This window comes from Musa acuminata, chromosome BXJ2-7 (assembly GCF_036884655.1).
Source record: "Musa acuminata AAA Group cultivar baxijiao chromosome BXJ2-7, Cavendish_Baxijiao_AAA, whole genome shotgun sequence".
In the NCBI taxonomy this organism is placed as follows: Eukaryota; Viridiplantae; Streptophyta; class Magnoliopsida; order Zingiberales; family Musaceae; genus Musa; species Musa acuminata.
This window is the reverse complement of record NC_088344.1, coordinates 7,564,883-7,579,652: the sequence shown is the minus strand read 5'-3', so window position 1 is coordinate 7,579,652 and position 14,770 is coordinate 7,564,883. Positions and strand designations below refer to the sequence as shown.

Here is a 14,770-nt window from a genome sequence, read left to right as displayed (position 1 = left end):
TCGGGTGCTGACTTTAAAGACGGAAGAACGGAGTAGGTGTCGATGACGATGTTTCCAATGATCCATTGGCATCGAAATCATCAGATACTTGTATCGCAACACAACACGATGCAAGAACAATTTCACAATATTAGCTTAGCATCCCTACAACGATCGGACATTGATATCAAGGAAGAGAGAATGAATAGTCTAATGTAGCCATGGAGTATTTGACAGTGCAGATAATGTATGGAAAAGCAAAAGGGCGAGCAAAAAGATAAGCCATGCTTGGGCAAGAAAGATCGAAGGCCCTCCCTCGCCATCAACCTCGTGATCAACCACATGAAGGCCTCCCTCGCCATCAACCTCGAGATCAACCTCGTCATCCGGCGGCCCTCCCTCGCCGATCACTTCGAGCTGCAGAAACCAAAAGAAAAGCTTACAGTAGCCTCGTATTTGTTTCAAAGCTTTCTTAGTAGAAAAAAAGGGGGTCTCAATTACCACGTAGCATTGGGAGCAGACCCGGCATTCGTGCGGTTTGCCTTTCTCCAACCAGAACCATACGAGATCGTGCTTATCCTCTGCAAACCAAGGTAAGATGTCGAACAAAGAACGCTTGTTTTATTTTGTTATCAGAAAGAGATAAAAGTAATAGCATGGAAGGAGACCTGCAAAAGCGAAAAGTTAGAATGCCATAGCCATCTTAAACTTATCAACTTACCGCCGTCGCCACCAGTACAGCCAACTATCCTCTTGTCATAGTAGGCTTCGATGACAGCAGGAGCTTCCTACAAGTAGACCAAACGATATTGATCACAAGAGAAAACTGCACAATTTGGTGCAGTAATAGAACCAAGTAATATACTGAGCAAACTTTGATGTACAAGGACCTAAATAAAGGATCCCCTGTTTCCAATAATGCTACATCATACTAATACCTTGTGAAATGCATATTGCTCAACTTGGGTTATTTGCACTAATTGATAGGGAACGACATCCTAAAAAACCATTGCCGAATTAAAACACAGGATTAAGCCTTGATTTTTCTAATTCTACTTCCAACAGCATCTAGGACGCATTTGGTTCCGAAATAACATAACCTAGGTTAGATACTCTTTATTTTTGGAAAAACATAATGTACCATTATCGCAGATTCTCAATCTCTTAGGTGTCATCAATTATGGAAAAAAGAGGAATTTATTATATAATGTTCTTACAAGGATGTGGACTAACAAAAGTCAAAGTCAGCGGACCAAGAAAGCAAAGCATGTCATAAAGAAGAAATCAAGGATCAAACTGATCTACTCTGATATCCTACATGGTTAAAAAGATGCCTAGTTTGATCAACTTGTTGATAAAAATGTTAGAAAATCACAAGTACCTAAAGGAGGCTAGCTAGTTTGTATGTGTCGCAACGTGGTGAACAATTTTGTCAAGGTGGATTAGGTGACCCTAAGTGGAAGAAGCTAAAATTGTCTAAGTGGCAGCTAGGCATTTATGTGGACCACAAATGACTTTAGGTGGTTCATTTTAAAAATATGAGGAAAAGGCTATAAGAGCCTAAATGACAAAAGAATTCATCATATGACAAGATAATGAATTCACTGTCAAGATAATCAATCAATCGTAAGTGGCAAAAGTCCCAATTACTACCTAAGCAGTGCTGAGCCATTCATATGGGCTGCCAATGACTTTAGTTGGTCTACTTAGAAAAACTGAAAGAAATCATATGAAAACCAAAATGATAAAGACGTTATCAAATTTCTTAAGCAAAAAGGTCATAACCAAATTAAATTTGCTTAAAATCAAACTATTATTTTAAAAGATGTTCCATTAAACAAAAATAGAAAACTGGATTGCATGATCTAGTTCAAGGGAAACAAGTAAATGTTTGGTTAGACCATATGAGTGAATAAAGTTTAATGGTAAAAGAAAAGACAGAGAGGAACCTAAGAAAATTAATATACCAAATAAGATAAAAGATATTTGACTACTCTTTTTTTAACTAGGTATGTTGCCTTAAACAGAGATCGATAAAGATGAAAGATCCATGCAACCAACCTCAGTTTATTGGAACCTTCCAGTCTGATGTTGCTATGTAATTGGGTGAAAATCAAAGAAAAAAAGATAAAATAAATGAAAATGAAGTGAAAAATTTGAAATTTTAACAACAAAAAGGATGTATTACCAGAAAAATGGATAATCTTTACTGGCTGAAACTATACAAAACAAAAAAGTGAAACAGAATGAGAAAAGGGTAAATTTTGTTAAAAAAAAAGAAGGTAACAAAAAGCAATATAACAACACATTGCACAAAACAACAAATTTGCAATGTGCATGGTCATATCAAAAGCAATATAACATATGCGGAAAGGTAAAGAGACGTTTAAGTGGCACCCATATAAGGAGAAGTAAAAAGAAGATGTTTTAAATCTCTCCTTGCATTTCATTATAGACTACAGCCAGCTAGTTTGTGATACCTGTCAAAAAAATATCTACTTCTACCACTAGAAGTTTCTAGTATGAGGTGTGGCATGAGCATTGGCTATGTGCAAATAAAATGAAACAGTTCACTTCAATTTGCAAAGTGAAAAACCGAGAAACCCTGGTTATGGTCCAGCTTAAAGCTGAAAAATAAATTGGAACCTGCTGAAGTAACAATATAAGAAGTGTTGATGTGTAGTACAACATAATGTACAATATGACTACCATAGATTCCAAAATGCGGATCTACATTATGTAGGTTTCTCTTTTCGTCATCCCACAGATAAAGTTAATTCAGTTTGAATTTGTGAAGAACACAAAAGGCTCGAGTTGGTTTGAAATTTTCTTTGAAAACAAACTGACATGTGTGTAACATTGTGACCAAAATGAGTATGACTGAAGGCCAATCACAAAGGTTTATGACATTGGCAGTTATTACTTATCAGAATATCAACATATTACCACCATAAAGTGCCCTTCAACATGTTGTACCTAAATACTTGCCATGATTTCTGTGTGGAAACCCAAAAGGATCTCCAAATAACAGCTTGTTTTGATCCAAAGCTTGTTTATAGTCTCAAGCAATCCACTGACTGTAGCAATGTCCCAAAGTATGAATATTGAAAAACTTGTTTCTAACTTTAAAGAGCGAAGAATAAGATGTATAATATGCATTAATTTGTACAGCTGCTTCATCTATAGACCAACAAAACATTGGACACACATCCTAATGCAGGAATGGAAACCATCATCATATCTCTGCAAATCATTTACAAAAACCTAATATGCCATGCAGTTGAGCAAGAATCAAGTGAATAAATTCTGAAAAACAATGACAAGCTTGTCTAATAATAAAACGCCCATTATCCCAATAGCGAATTATCAACAAAAACAAGGCACTTCATCCAAAGAACTCCAAAGACATCCATCAAGAGACATACGAATTTTTATTGTTTTTCGAGCATTGTCTAGACTAACAACTGAAGAAATATAACATTATGGATTCCAATGTCATACATTCTCTCACTTGCATTTGTGTTTTTCATGGAACAATAAAACATTGTATTAGAACTCCCATAATATTTTCCAAGTTGCAACTTAAGCTTCGAAAGCATCAGCATAAGACTGTTAAGAACAGAGACTGCGTAAAGGAGTTGAATCACTTCATCTTGATTTCTGAGATCGATTAAAGGGGCACCGACGAAACTTAATCAACAGGCATTTTACATCATAACCCGAAGATCCCAAAAAAGCAGTCTAAAGCCACAAAAGGAAGTACGAAAGATGCATATGTATGCATAGGGATTCCCCAAAGAGAAAGTTGTACACGAATGCATTCTGTCAACACGAGGCAAGTTTCTATAATCACATCAGAGAAGAAGAAAATCCAAGGAAGGAACCGAAGATTCTGCCTACCTTGGTGCCGAAGGGGCCTATGGAGGCGTCCATATCGAACCGCTTTTTCCCCTAGATATGTAAACGAGACAACACCCACCAAAAGATGGTCATTTTCTCGGCACCTCATAGCATCCAACACCCACCAAGAAGAGAAGGATCGAAAACGGCATGACGATCGGCATCACCACCACCCTCTTCTTCAACGATCCATCACCTGAAACATGAACGACAGGAAGAGAGATCGACCGAACCCCCGTCAGCCTCGACGATCTCGAGATCAAAACAGAAAGAAAAAGAAGAGAGAGCCCTAAAGAAAGGACGGAAGGAAGGAAGGATCCACCGGAGGCAGAGGAGGAGAAGGAGAGCCGCGGCGTGTTCCACGAGGGCGAAGAGGAGAGGACGGGGGCGAGGGCGAGGGCGGCGGCGGAGGCGTGGGGCTTCCGGAGAGCGGGTCGACAGGAAGCGACGCAAACCCTTCTCCACATCGTCTCACGCTCGGCTGTGTTCTCAGGTCGACGGGCGGGCCTCCCCTTTCGGTTGCTCTTGGCTCGGTAAAGAGGAGAAAAGAGTGAAGAGACCACTCAACACAGCTTGGGCTTTTAAATGGCCTTCACTGTTGCCGAGTTAGGTCGGAACAAAGGTATAAGAACACAATTATCGCCAATAATAATAATAATAATAATAATAATAATAATAATAATAATAATAATAATAAAATTCATTACGATTATAACGATATCGATAACAATAGTTATAGTAATATAATTACATGAACCGCATAAAAAATATGAAGGCAATTGACCCAAGGCAAGATACAATAATATTTCGAATGAGTTGCTCTTTTTGGGTTGAGATGGTTCAGCTTAGAAGAATCTAAAACGTCAAGAATTTATTATGTTCCGAGAAAGTCAAACATTTGAATCTTCACTCGTTTGATTAAAAAAGGTTTAAAATAAATAAAAGTGCATATACATAAAATTGAATTATTTTCAAAATTCTCCATAGAGAGTTTTATTTTATTTTTATAAAAGACCAATATAAGATCTCTTAAAGCAGAAAACATAAAAGACCGATATTTATCACATAATCAATCATAAGCATAAATTAAGCTTAACCTACTTTTGATTGGAGTACTTAAAAGTAAACATGCACATATAAAACTTATTAGTTAAAAAACCGAAAAAAAAAAAAAGAAGAAAAGAGAACACATGGCATAGGATAAAACAAGGCCTATTATCAGTGGGCATTGTCAAGATACCCAAACGTGAAATTGACAACTGCAGCAACTAGTTTGAATAATGACTCACGAACAAGCTTTTCTGATCATATTAACCTGCAGCTACTGATCAAGTAGCCTTAACCAACTTCCAAATCACACATCCAGAACTTAGATAGAGATCATTAATCTTGTGTATTCGACAGCCAAATCACTAAATAGGCATGAAGATTTAAACATCAGATTAACCATGTCCTGAGAGCTTGCCTGACCCGGAATCCGATATCAGTAGACCACTACTACCAACTTTTGCTACTTTAAACAATCAGATTCAGAATTGCCAAACACCATAAGCACACAAAAATCGTTCTGGAAGTAAGGGCAGAATCTTACATCCATGGGAACACTATAAGACTTCAGTGCCTCACACTTGATGATGAAAGTTCTAGAGTTATAATGCCAACACACAGAGTTAATGGTTACTGTCGTTTATATCCTTTCAGAAACAACCAAGTGACGAATGGGAAAGAATCTATTTCCATAGTTTTCGCAGGGACATGTTCTTCTCTGTTTCTTTCTTCATGACTTTAGCAACGGCCATCTCGAAATCTTCTTGTGTCACATGAACTCTTCTTTCCCTGAGAGCAAACATCCCTGCTTCTGTGCACACAGCCTGCAGACAAACAGCAACTCGTGATGTGTGCTCCAAAGTTTCCATAACAGAGTCAAAAGCTAAATTTTGATTTAAAAGGCTGACCCAGAAGAGAGGTTGTCAGTTTTATCTCGAGTCAGTTGGGTTGCATATGTACTTGCATGCACATGCAATTACTACTCTTTGTAAAAAAGATTAACAGGATAATAATAACAACCATGAAGCAAGAATGCATTGGAAAACAAAACAATGAGAAGCGAATACCTTGAGTTCTGCTCCAGATGCTCCATTCATCTTCTCTGCAATTTTCTTAAGATCTATCCCACGCATCAAGTTCATCTTCCTCGAGTGAATCTTTAGAATATCAAAGCGGGACTGGAATACAATTGAATGTTTATATCGTATTGTATCTAAAAAGTTGATGGAAATTCTAGAAAATAATAATGAAGAAACTTAATCATATGCTAATCATCTACCTCTTCGTTGGGATTAGGGAACTCAATTTTTCTGTCAATCCGTCCAGGCCTGAGGAGTGCTTGGTCCAGGATGTCTATCCGATTTGTGGCCATCAGAACCTGAATAAAAAATGTAATTTAGTTGGCACACAGATCAATAATGCACCAATAATATCAATACATCTAATGTTCACAAGCAAGATATCAATGTACTTTAATTTTGTTTGATGCTTCAAAGCCATCAAGCTGGTTTAGAAGCTCCAGCATAGTACGTTGCACTTCACTGTCACCATTACCAGTACCAGACTCCATTCTAGCAGATCCAATACTGTCTATTTCATCCATGAATATTATTGAAGGAGCATGTTCCCTTGAAAAGAAAGATTTGCACGAATCACATCAGTTCATCGAAGGGAATAAGGTCACTAACTACTCCTATCATGATATCTTAAATCCTTGCTAAACGTGTATGCAATGAGGGAGATTACAAATGAATTAGCAAGGTTTTACATTATTGTTGAAGGCCATGATATAGATAAGCAAAAAAATTATCAAAAAAATCTTACGGAAGTTATGAGTTAAAACTTCATCTCAATATACCTGGCCATAACAAATAGTTCCCGAACCATTCTAGACCCCTCTCCTATGTATTTCTGAACCAACTCAGAACCAGAAACCCTTATGAATGTGCAATCAGTATGATGAGCAACGGCTCTTGCTAATAGAGTTTTCCCCGTGCCAGGAGGCCCATAAAGCAAGACTCCCTGCAAAGAAACCAAACTTAATATTGTATATGCAATACATGGAGTTACATTGTAGAACAGATGGCATTTAAGTGCCGTCTAACTCATCCGAAAAAGAAAATTACTAATAAGCAATGACTATGATAGTAGTACCTTTGGTTGTGCTATTCCAAGGCTTTCAAACAACTCAGGATGCTTAATTGGAAGTTCAATAACCTGTAAATAAAGTAGCAGGCGTTTATTACATGGGCAACAAGTGATTTAACAAATCAAGCATGCTCATAAATGGAAAGGCCATAACCAAATAGGTTATAAAGGCTTTTGGAACTATCACTGACCTCCTTTATCTCCTTAATTTGCTGGTCAAGACCACCAATCATGTCATAGGTGGAATCAGGTACCTTTTCGACCTTCATAAGATTGACTAGAGGATCTACTTTGCTAGGCAAAATTAGGTGAAGAACATAACTATCATTCCGAAGAGCAACTCTGGTTGATGGTGTTAACTTTGTTATATCAATGCTCTTATCAATATCAACAACATATTTTCCTTCGGGATGGACCTAAAAAGGGGAAAGAATGAATGTAACAATGTGCAATCACTGAATATTTACAAAACTTTAGAGAACAAAATGCAGCCGACTTTTCTTGCAGCGAGGAAGACATAATAATAGTACAAATATATTTGCTATTAGCAAAAGAAGAATGATCACAAAGAAAGCTGCAGTCCCAATTGTCTAAAAGCCGAAAACACACACTCACTCTAGACATCATGCAGGAACCCATCTTCTAAATTTGGTTGGATCTTAGCTTGATTGACTAGAACCAAACTGGTTTGTGATGTAAGCAATCTCTGATATAAATCTATTTTTACCTAATTTTGATGCAAAGTTATATGAACAATAAAAAAGTCAAATGACACTAAAATCTGGTAATAAGATATTCAGCATAAATCATATAGCATGACTCTTATTTCCTCCAAAAAAAAAAAAATTTGAACTTCCAAGACCTGGAATAAAGAAAATCAACTCATCCTATCCTGTTAGACACAGAAGGTAAGACTGTGCATAAGTATCCATGAAAGAGTACAGCCCATTACGTAGATAGTTCAGCAACCAAAGAGTTCATGATTCATATGATAGAACAGTAGGCAAAAGAAGGTAGAAGGCAAACGATTGTATGAGTTGCATGTTTCTAGCAAATTAACCAAGAAACCATATATATATACACAGTGGATGGTCACAAAAGAGAATTACATGGTCAAACATACAGTAGCAAGCTTCAGCTTTCCTTTATGTGGCACCTCACCTTCAAGATAAATAACACTGTATTTCTCCACACAAACGAATCCTACTGATTTTACATAATCATATCATTTTACTTTGGGCAAACAACATGTAACCAAACCTTCCACTGATACAATGGTACACCATTAAAATGCATATAATCAGAGTTGTACATATATGATAGTGAGTAAATATCAATCTTGGAAACCACATTAACTACAGCCCGACAGCAACCTAGGAAAAGCAGAAATTAGATATTATGACAAGAAGCAACGATGTCCAACTATTTGGGTCAGCTACAAGAATTTTTTCCACAATTAAGCTCTGTGTAATGCAGTACAGAGAATTCAAATTTCTTTTTTCCTGTTTCTGGTAAGGTCAATCAAGATATGAATAAGTATCTTCAACAAACAAATTTGAGAGGAAAAACTGCAACAAAAAAAAAAAAATTTGTTGCGGTATTTCTTAGGGGGAAAAAGAAATCATAATTGTGAAATGAATTATGTTAGAATATTAAAAAAAAATCAAACGAACCCAAGAGTTACCTTGACTAAGACCTTCGATTTCCCCATCACCTTAACCACCTCGCCAACATACGAACCAGGCTCTTGAAGTAGCTGCAACTCCTCTCGAAGCGCTCGCACTGCAATCACGTGCCAGATGCATCAGATTAAACCAAAAGTGAGAAGGGCATAGAACGCGATTGAAGCCTATAGCATGGGATGCATCAAGATTTGATCTTTTCCGCTTGAGCCTTTTTGGGATTCTAATCAAGACAAAAATGAAAAGATATCCGGAATCAATCCTCTCGGCCATTTCCATGTTCCAGACCGAAACTAGGGCCCGCCGCAGGATTAGGGCATCGAGAACCAACGGTGCAGGAAGAATTGGGTAGGATTAGGGTTTCCGAACCTCGAGAGTTGAGGTCGTTCCGCTGGGCCTCGAGGCGCTGGAGGTTGTTGGTCTTCTGCCGGATCTGGAGATGGAGGTCATGGATGTGCTGCAGGTAGTACTGCCGCAACCCCTCGCCTCCGCCTCCCCTGGGTCTCGACGGCGGCGCACACATCTCCCCCTCCGCTTCCATCGGTTGCTTCTTCTCCACCACGGCCGTTGCCATCGTCCTGCCCCCGGCTTCACCCAAGCGAAATCTATCTATCTAGATCCGATCGCACACGCCCGTCAGCTCTCGCGTCTTCTCTGCTTTCGTTTCCTCTCTCTTCATATACATACCATCCAATTTCTTTCCTCTTTCTTTTTTCCATATATAAAACCCCCGGAAAAATCGGTTTTTTTTTTTTTTAATCTAGTATACACGCCTCATGTGCGGCGTTGCACTAATGTTGATGCATATCTTTAAATAGTGTTTTTATCCTTCTAAATTTAATATATATTTTTTATATAAAAAAATTAAAATAAATATCTCTAAAATTTATTTTGGTTTTCATATATATATATATATATATATATATATATATATATATATATATATTATCAATCATGAAAGTTATTTTATTTATTAATATAATTAATAAAAATTTAGAAAGAAAAAAAATTATATATGATTTTTATTGACTTCGAATAAATCTATGATAGAATTCCTAAAAAATTATTATGATTTATTTTAAAATAAATATGTGTATTCACTGATTATAATTATATTGATGTTATTAAAGATGTGTATGATATTATAGCTATTGGTATTAGAACTATAAGGAGTATATCTAATGAATTTTCTATTAACATAAAATTACACTAAATATTCGTATTAAGTTTCTGTCTTTTCATATTGATGATGGATGAATAAACTAAGCACTTACATAAACCACCTTGGTTTATGTTATTTGTCGATGATATTGTTTTAGTTAGTTAGACCCTAATTTGAATAATTATAAACTTAAGTTATTAAGTCTTAAAAACTAAAGATTTTAAATTAACTAGGACTAAAACTGCATGTGTAAAATATAATTTTAATGATTCTAAAAATAGACAGGATAAAATAATTAAATTAGATGGATAAAAAATCCTTTTGTAAAAGCTTTAGATATCTTATATCAATTATTTAATGAAATAAAAAAATTAATAAAATATACTATTTATATAAAAATAAAATAAAATAATTAAAATAACAATAGACGTTCAGAGTCATGGATGATGATTGGATATCTTTAAGATAAAAAAAAAGATAACTATGAGACCATGGGTGTTGGATAGTTAAAAAAAAAATATATAAAAAAATTATGTTGACAAGATAAAAATGTTGAGATGGATATTTATAGTTACTAAAAAAAATATTTATTCGTAAACAATTAACTATTATTTTAATAAATAATAAAATAAGTAAAAATTATTTAATATGATATGAACATAATTGAAAACACACATCCCAATGACATAGTAATATTAGTGATACGAAAAAAAATAAAAAAATCTGAAAAAACCTAAACTATAAATAAAGATGTAAATATTTTAAATTTAACTAAAACTTTTTACCATCTTTTTACCCATCTTAACGATAAAAAATTATATAATTTATCTTAAATAATAAAAATTTATGATTATATATATTTTTAAATATTTGAATCCTTTTGACACCGGCATAGTGATTATCATGCCAAGGTCCTGATTCGAATCTGATTTACCTAAAAACAATTATGAGGAGAATTGTATATCTTATGAACCAACGGATACCACAAAACTTCAGGATCTGTTAAACTTCTTTTTGGAAGTCATGTTAAGACGACCAATCATACTGAGCTGCTTAATTGCACAATTTAAGAGCAGTTTTTGAGTCAAAAGATAATCTATGTGCTTAATAGGGATAGAACTGTGAATATAGATTCTTTCACATCAACTAACAGCAATACTAATAAGACCATAAATTTCCGACTACTGATTCTTTCACATCAAATTAAGAAATGCAAACATCTAAATATGATGATCTTAGAGGAGATGATGCTCATAAATGCACAAATTTAGTATTCCATACAATGCCATCATGAGACAAGCCATGAATATGATTTATTTGTCTCAGAAAATAGAATAGAAGTAAAAAAAAAAACCAAAGGGATACCAGTGCACAAAGGCAGATTCCGGATAGGCGAAGCAAAAAACAGTAGTGTTTCGAGGAACGGCTACATGAAACCTGATATGGTTTTGAACACTGATTATGATTCGAGATACACTGCACAAGCTTCGTGTTTCCGGTAGAGGAGCAAACAGACCTAGCTCATGCAGTTTTTGCTGGCCATGTTGCTTGAGCTGACATAATTATACCAACAATCACACCAAATAACCCAAGTGCACTGCCAAATATTTCGATCACCAGAATCTTTACGAAAAGAGAAGAGTTTTGAGCATCAGAGAGAGCACAGCTGCTTCCAATTATTCCCACACACAGCCTGTTAAAAGAAAGCACAAGTCAGAACACCTGGATGAACCACTGATGTTTCTGCATTCCCCTTGAGTCTAGATATAATTGTTGTGGTGTAACGTACCCACACATGAGATTTGCAAAACCGACGATGATCCCAGAAGCAAATATTGCATATCCAGCTCTAAGAGACTCGGGGTCATATATCTTCGATGATGGCACACTTTCCAGTTTTGTTTGCAGGATAATTGCTACTATAACACCATATATGGCAACAGCCTCACAGAAAATAACACTGAAGACACCATAAATTGACTTTAGAAGTGCTACAAGGCCTCAAATGCAAATATTGATAACCACAAATGTGTTTGTTGAGCAGCTAATCACACTATTATTTGTAAAAGGCACATGACAGAAAGCCATCCACAAACAGTTCGATGTAGAGCATGCATGTGCCATAAAACTTCAAGTTGTCATTGTATATCTAAGTTGAGATTTATAAAATAAGATGAACATGAACCAAAATTTGAATATCAAATACAGGACCTATCCTGATTAAGGCAAATCAACTTTCAAAAATGAACCAAAGCTCCTTACCAATAGGAAATCCAGTCTCATGAATAACAATGCATGAAACTGCAAGGACCTCAATACATCCAGAAGGGGAATAATAGGCCAGGTCACTATCCCGAAAGGCAGGATATGAACAAAAAACTAGTAGCTAGACTGGCATCTGTAAGTTTCTGCAAAACCAATGATCACGTCATATTTATGGGTAATTGGCTGTTCAAAAGCAATGTCCAAGTCTACTAACTACTCCCCAATCACTTTTCTAGTGTAGCAAATGTAAACCCGTCGGACTTTTAATTGATATAAAGGCTTGAACAATGCCCCTGTAAAAGATGACCGACCATGAACAGGATATTGTAAGGTCAACAAAGCACTAGTGCTTTGCAGGTGATGTTCAATGGCTGATCAAATACTGGAGAATATAAACAATCCTCCATGGTATCTAACTGCATAATAATTATCAGAATGAGAAGCTGTGATGGATGTGTGGGGTCACTATAAAAGATAAAAGTTGTAAACATTTACATCCTTGACCAATTGGAATTGTTTCACTGAAGTTAAAAAACAGGAAAAACTAAAGGTGATGACCCAAGAGATCTAGATGCATCGTCTAAATGAAACAGTTGATTAGGAATACGAGAGGTGGAATAAACCTAAGAAAGTTCCATTATATACAAGAAAAAAGAGTTATGACCCTTAGTTTGACTAATGATTTTGCCCTCAAAAAGGCTCAGTGGCATTCCTAAAAGTTAGGACCCAACAACTTCTTGTTTACAAATGGTTTTTTAATTGTTCGTCCTACCTCAAATCAATAATAAGTTGCAGAAATACAGATCGATCAAAAGTCAAATCAAGTTTGGACAGATACGTCACTGATTTCTAAGTCCTTTCGAGCAAATCTCACAGAATAATTTTTGCATTCGGTTTCAGGCACCACTAGCACAGACAGAGTCCCACCATTTTTTTCATAACTCTAATACTGGAGTATCCATCAGCTTCCCTCTCAAGTCAAATAAAGGTAAAGGGGTGCAATTGGCCAATCTCATACCAAAAGATATCATTCTGAAGTATAGAAGAGCACACACACATATATAATTTTGACAGGACAATCAGATAATATGCGGAGTTGAAGGCCTGGATTAGTAACCATCACATATCAAGAAAGATAATTCACTATTACATGGAAGCATAGTGCAAAAAAGATCGCATAAATGTAGAATCACAACAAGATCTCTCAATGTTCAGTTGTCGATCAAAGGAAATTAATATTCTACCCGTCAGCTCATCATGAACTATTTTACCTGTAGTTGGCCGTGCAACAAAAAATCATGCGTTCACAATAGACCATGGTTTATAGAGCCTGATATGCAATACAAATAGACACAGAGATCCTAAGTCGAGTAAGAAACAACGAATTGTCATGCAAAAGCTTTAATTGAATGGTAAATAGCACGCACCTAATAAGATTTTTCGAGGTGATTCTGGGGGCTTTGATCGCCGCACCGATCAAGCTGCTCCCGGTAATATAAATCCCCCTGGAAGAATCGAAAGAAGTAAAATATCAGACAAATATTGGAAAAATATAAAGAAAATCTACGAAAAGAAGAACAGGAAAGAAAGAAGGGTTTCGACCGTCTCACCAGGCGGCGCCGAGGACGGAAACGCCGATGGAGATGGCGATGCCGATGGAAGCGAAGGTGTAGGGCGAGATCTGCGTCAGCGCCCGCGACCACGAGCTCGACATCGCAACGATCCCTTCCGATGAGACGAAGGCTAGGGTTCCGGTGACGGCGAGGAGGGAAGAAATACAGATTTGGGGTAGAAGACCGCACGGGAAGCCAAGCGATCGGCAGGGGAGCGGGAGATAAGGGCTTGTTATGTCTTCTATTGTTTCTGTTGTGTGTTTTCTGGTTTCAAAAACAAAAATTCCAACGGCAAGCGTGGAATCATGTCGTATTTGACAACATCGCATGTATTTTTGTTAGCTTAAACAGATCCAAAAATATATATATATACATCTTGTCTCCACACGCGGCACGAGTCTGAATCCACCGGCACGATCCACAATGCCTCGTCCACTCCCTCGTGAACCGAGTCGCGACACATGCAGTGTTAGATATTACAAACAGTAACATATCCAAAGAAAATTTTCTATTTATTATATATATAGATAATTTTTTTAAAAAATATTTTTTTATTCTTTTCCTTAGAGAGTATCTCTTATTTTTTAAAATATAATATCACCTTTGGTCCTCTCATGCCCTCCACCTCCTTAGCTTCTCCTCATATAATTATTCTTTATAAAACTCTTAAGTATATTCTTATTCTTGTGTGTTAATAAAACCCTCAAGTGTATTCTTATTCTTGTTTAACATTGTCATCATGTCAACCTCTTTCGTCGTGTTGCTATTTTACTAGTAGTTTTCTTTATTATCTTCATCCTCATCCGAGACAGAATCGTAGAAAAGACAAGAGAAAGATCAATAGGGTGGTAGTGACAGCAACGTCATAGTGATAACATCTCTTCTTCTCTTCTTATGCGGTCTCTCCTTCTCGCATTTTCTTCTTGTTAGGATAAGATGATATTGATGATGGAAGAGATTACTAGCAAAGCAAC

At 36.3% G+C, this 14,770-nt stretch overlaps 3 protein-coding genes across 3 annotated transcripts; all 3 read right to left on the bottom strand.

The window, feature by feature from the left end:
* Positions 1-109: 109 nt before the first annotated feature.
* On the bottom strand, positions 110-4,449 carry LOC135616954 (cytochrome c oxidase subunit 5b-1, mitochondrial-like). The gene is made up of 5 exons (XM_065116730.1): positions 4,202-4,449; positions 3,880-4,075; positions 701-767; positions 481-560; positions 110-396 (listed from the first exon to the last, which is right to left on the bottom strand). The coding sequence occupies exons 2-5, from the start codon at positions 3,910-3,912 to the stop codon at positions 190-192; spliced, it is 387 nt and encodes a 128-aa protein (XP_064972802.1). The 5' UTR covers positions 3,913-4,075; positions 4,202-4,449; the 3' UTR covers positions 110-189.
* Positions 4,450-5,444: 995 nt separating this feature from the next.
* Positions 5,445-9,442, bottom strand: LOC135616951 (26S proteasome regulatory subunit 8 homolog A-like). The gene is made up of 9 exons (XM_065116725.1): positions 9,126-9,442; positions 8,759-8,856; positions 7,266-7,490; positions 7,081-7,143; positions 6,785-6,948; positions 6,398-6,554; positions 6,206-6,304; positions 5,994-6,104; positions 5,445-5,750 (listed from the first exon to the last, which is right to left on the bottom strand). Exons 1-9 carry the CDS (start codon positions 9,328-9,330, stop codon positions 5,610-5,612), a joined length of 1,263 nt encoding a protein of 420 aa, XP_064972797.1. The 5' UTR covers positions 9,331-9,442; the 3' UTR covers positions 5,445-5,609.
* A 1,703-nt stretch (positions 9,443-11,145) lies between these two features.
* Positions 11,146-14,025, bottom strand: LOC135616950 (V-type proton ATPase subunit c''2-like). The gene is made up of 4 exons (XM_065116724.1): positions 13,794-14,025; positions 13,611-13,688; positions 11,708-11,878; positions 11,146-11,611 (listed from the first exon to the last, which is right to left on the bottom strand). The coding sequence occupies exons 1-4, from the start codon at positions 13,895-13,897 to the stop codon at positions 11,440-11,442; spliced, it is 525 nt and encodes a 174-aa protein (XP_064972796.1). The 5' UTR covers positions 13,898-14,025; the 3' UTR covers positions 11,146-11,439.
* Positions 14,026-14,770: the final 745 nt, after the last annotated feature.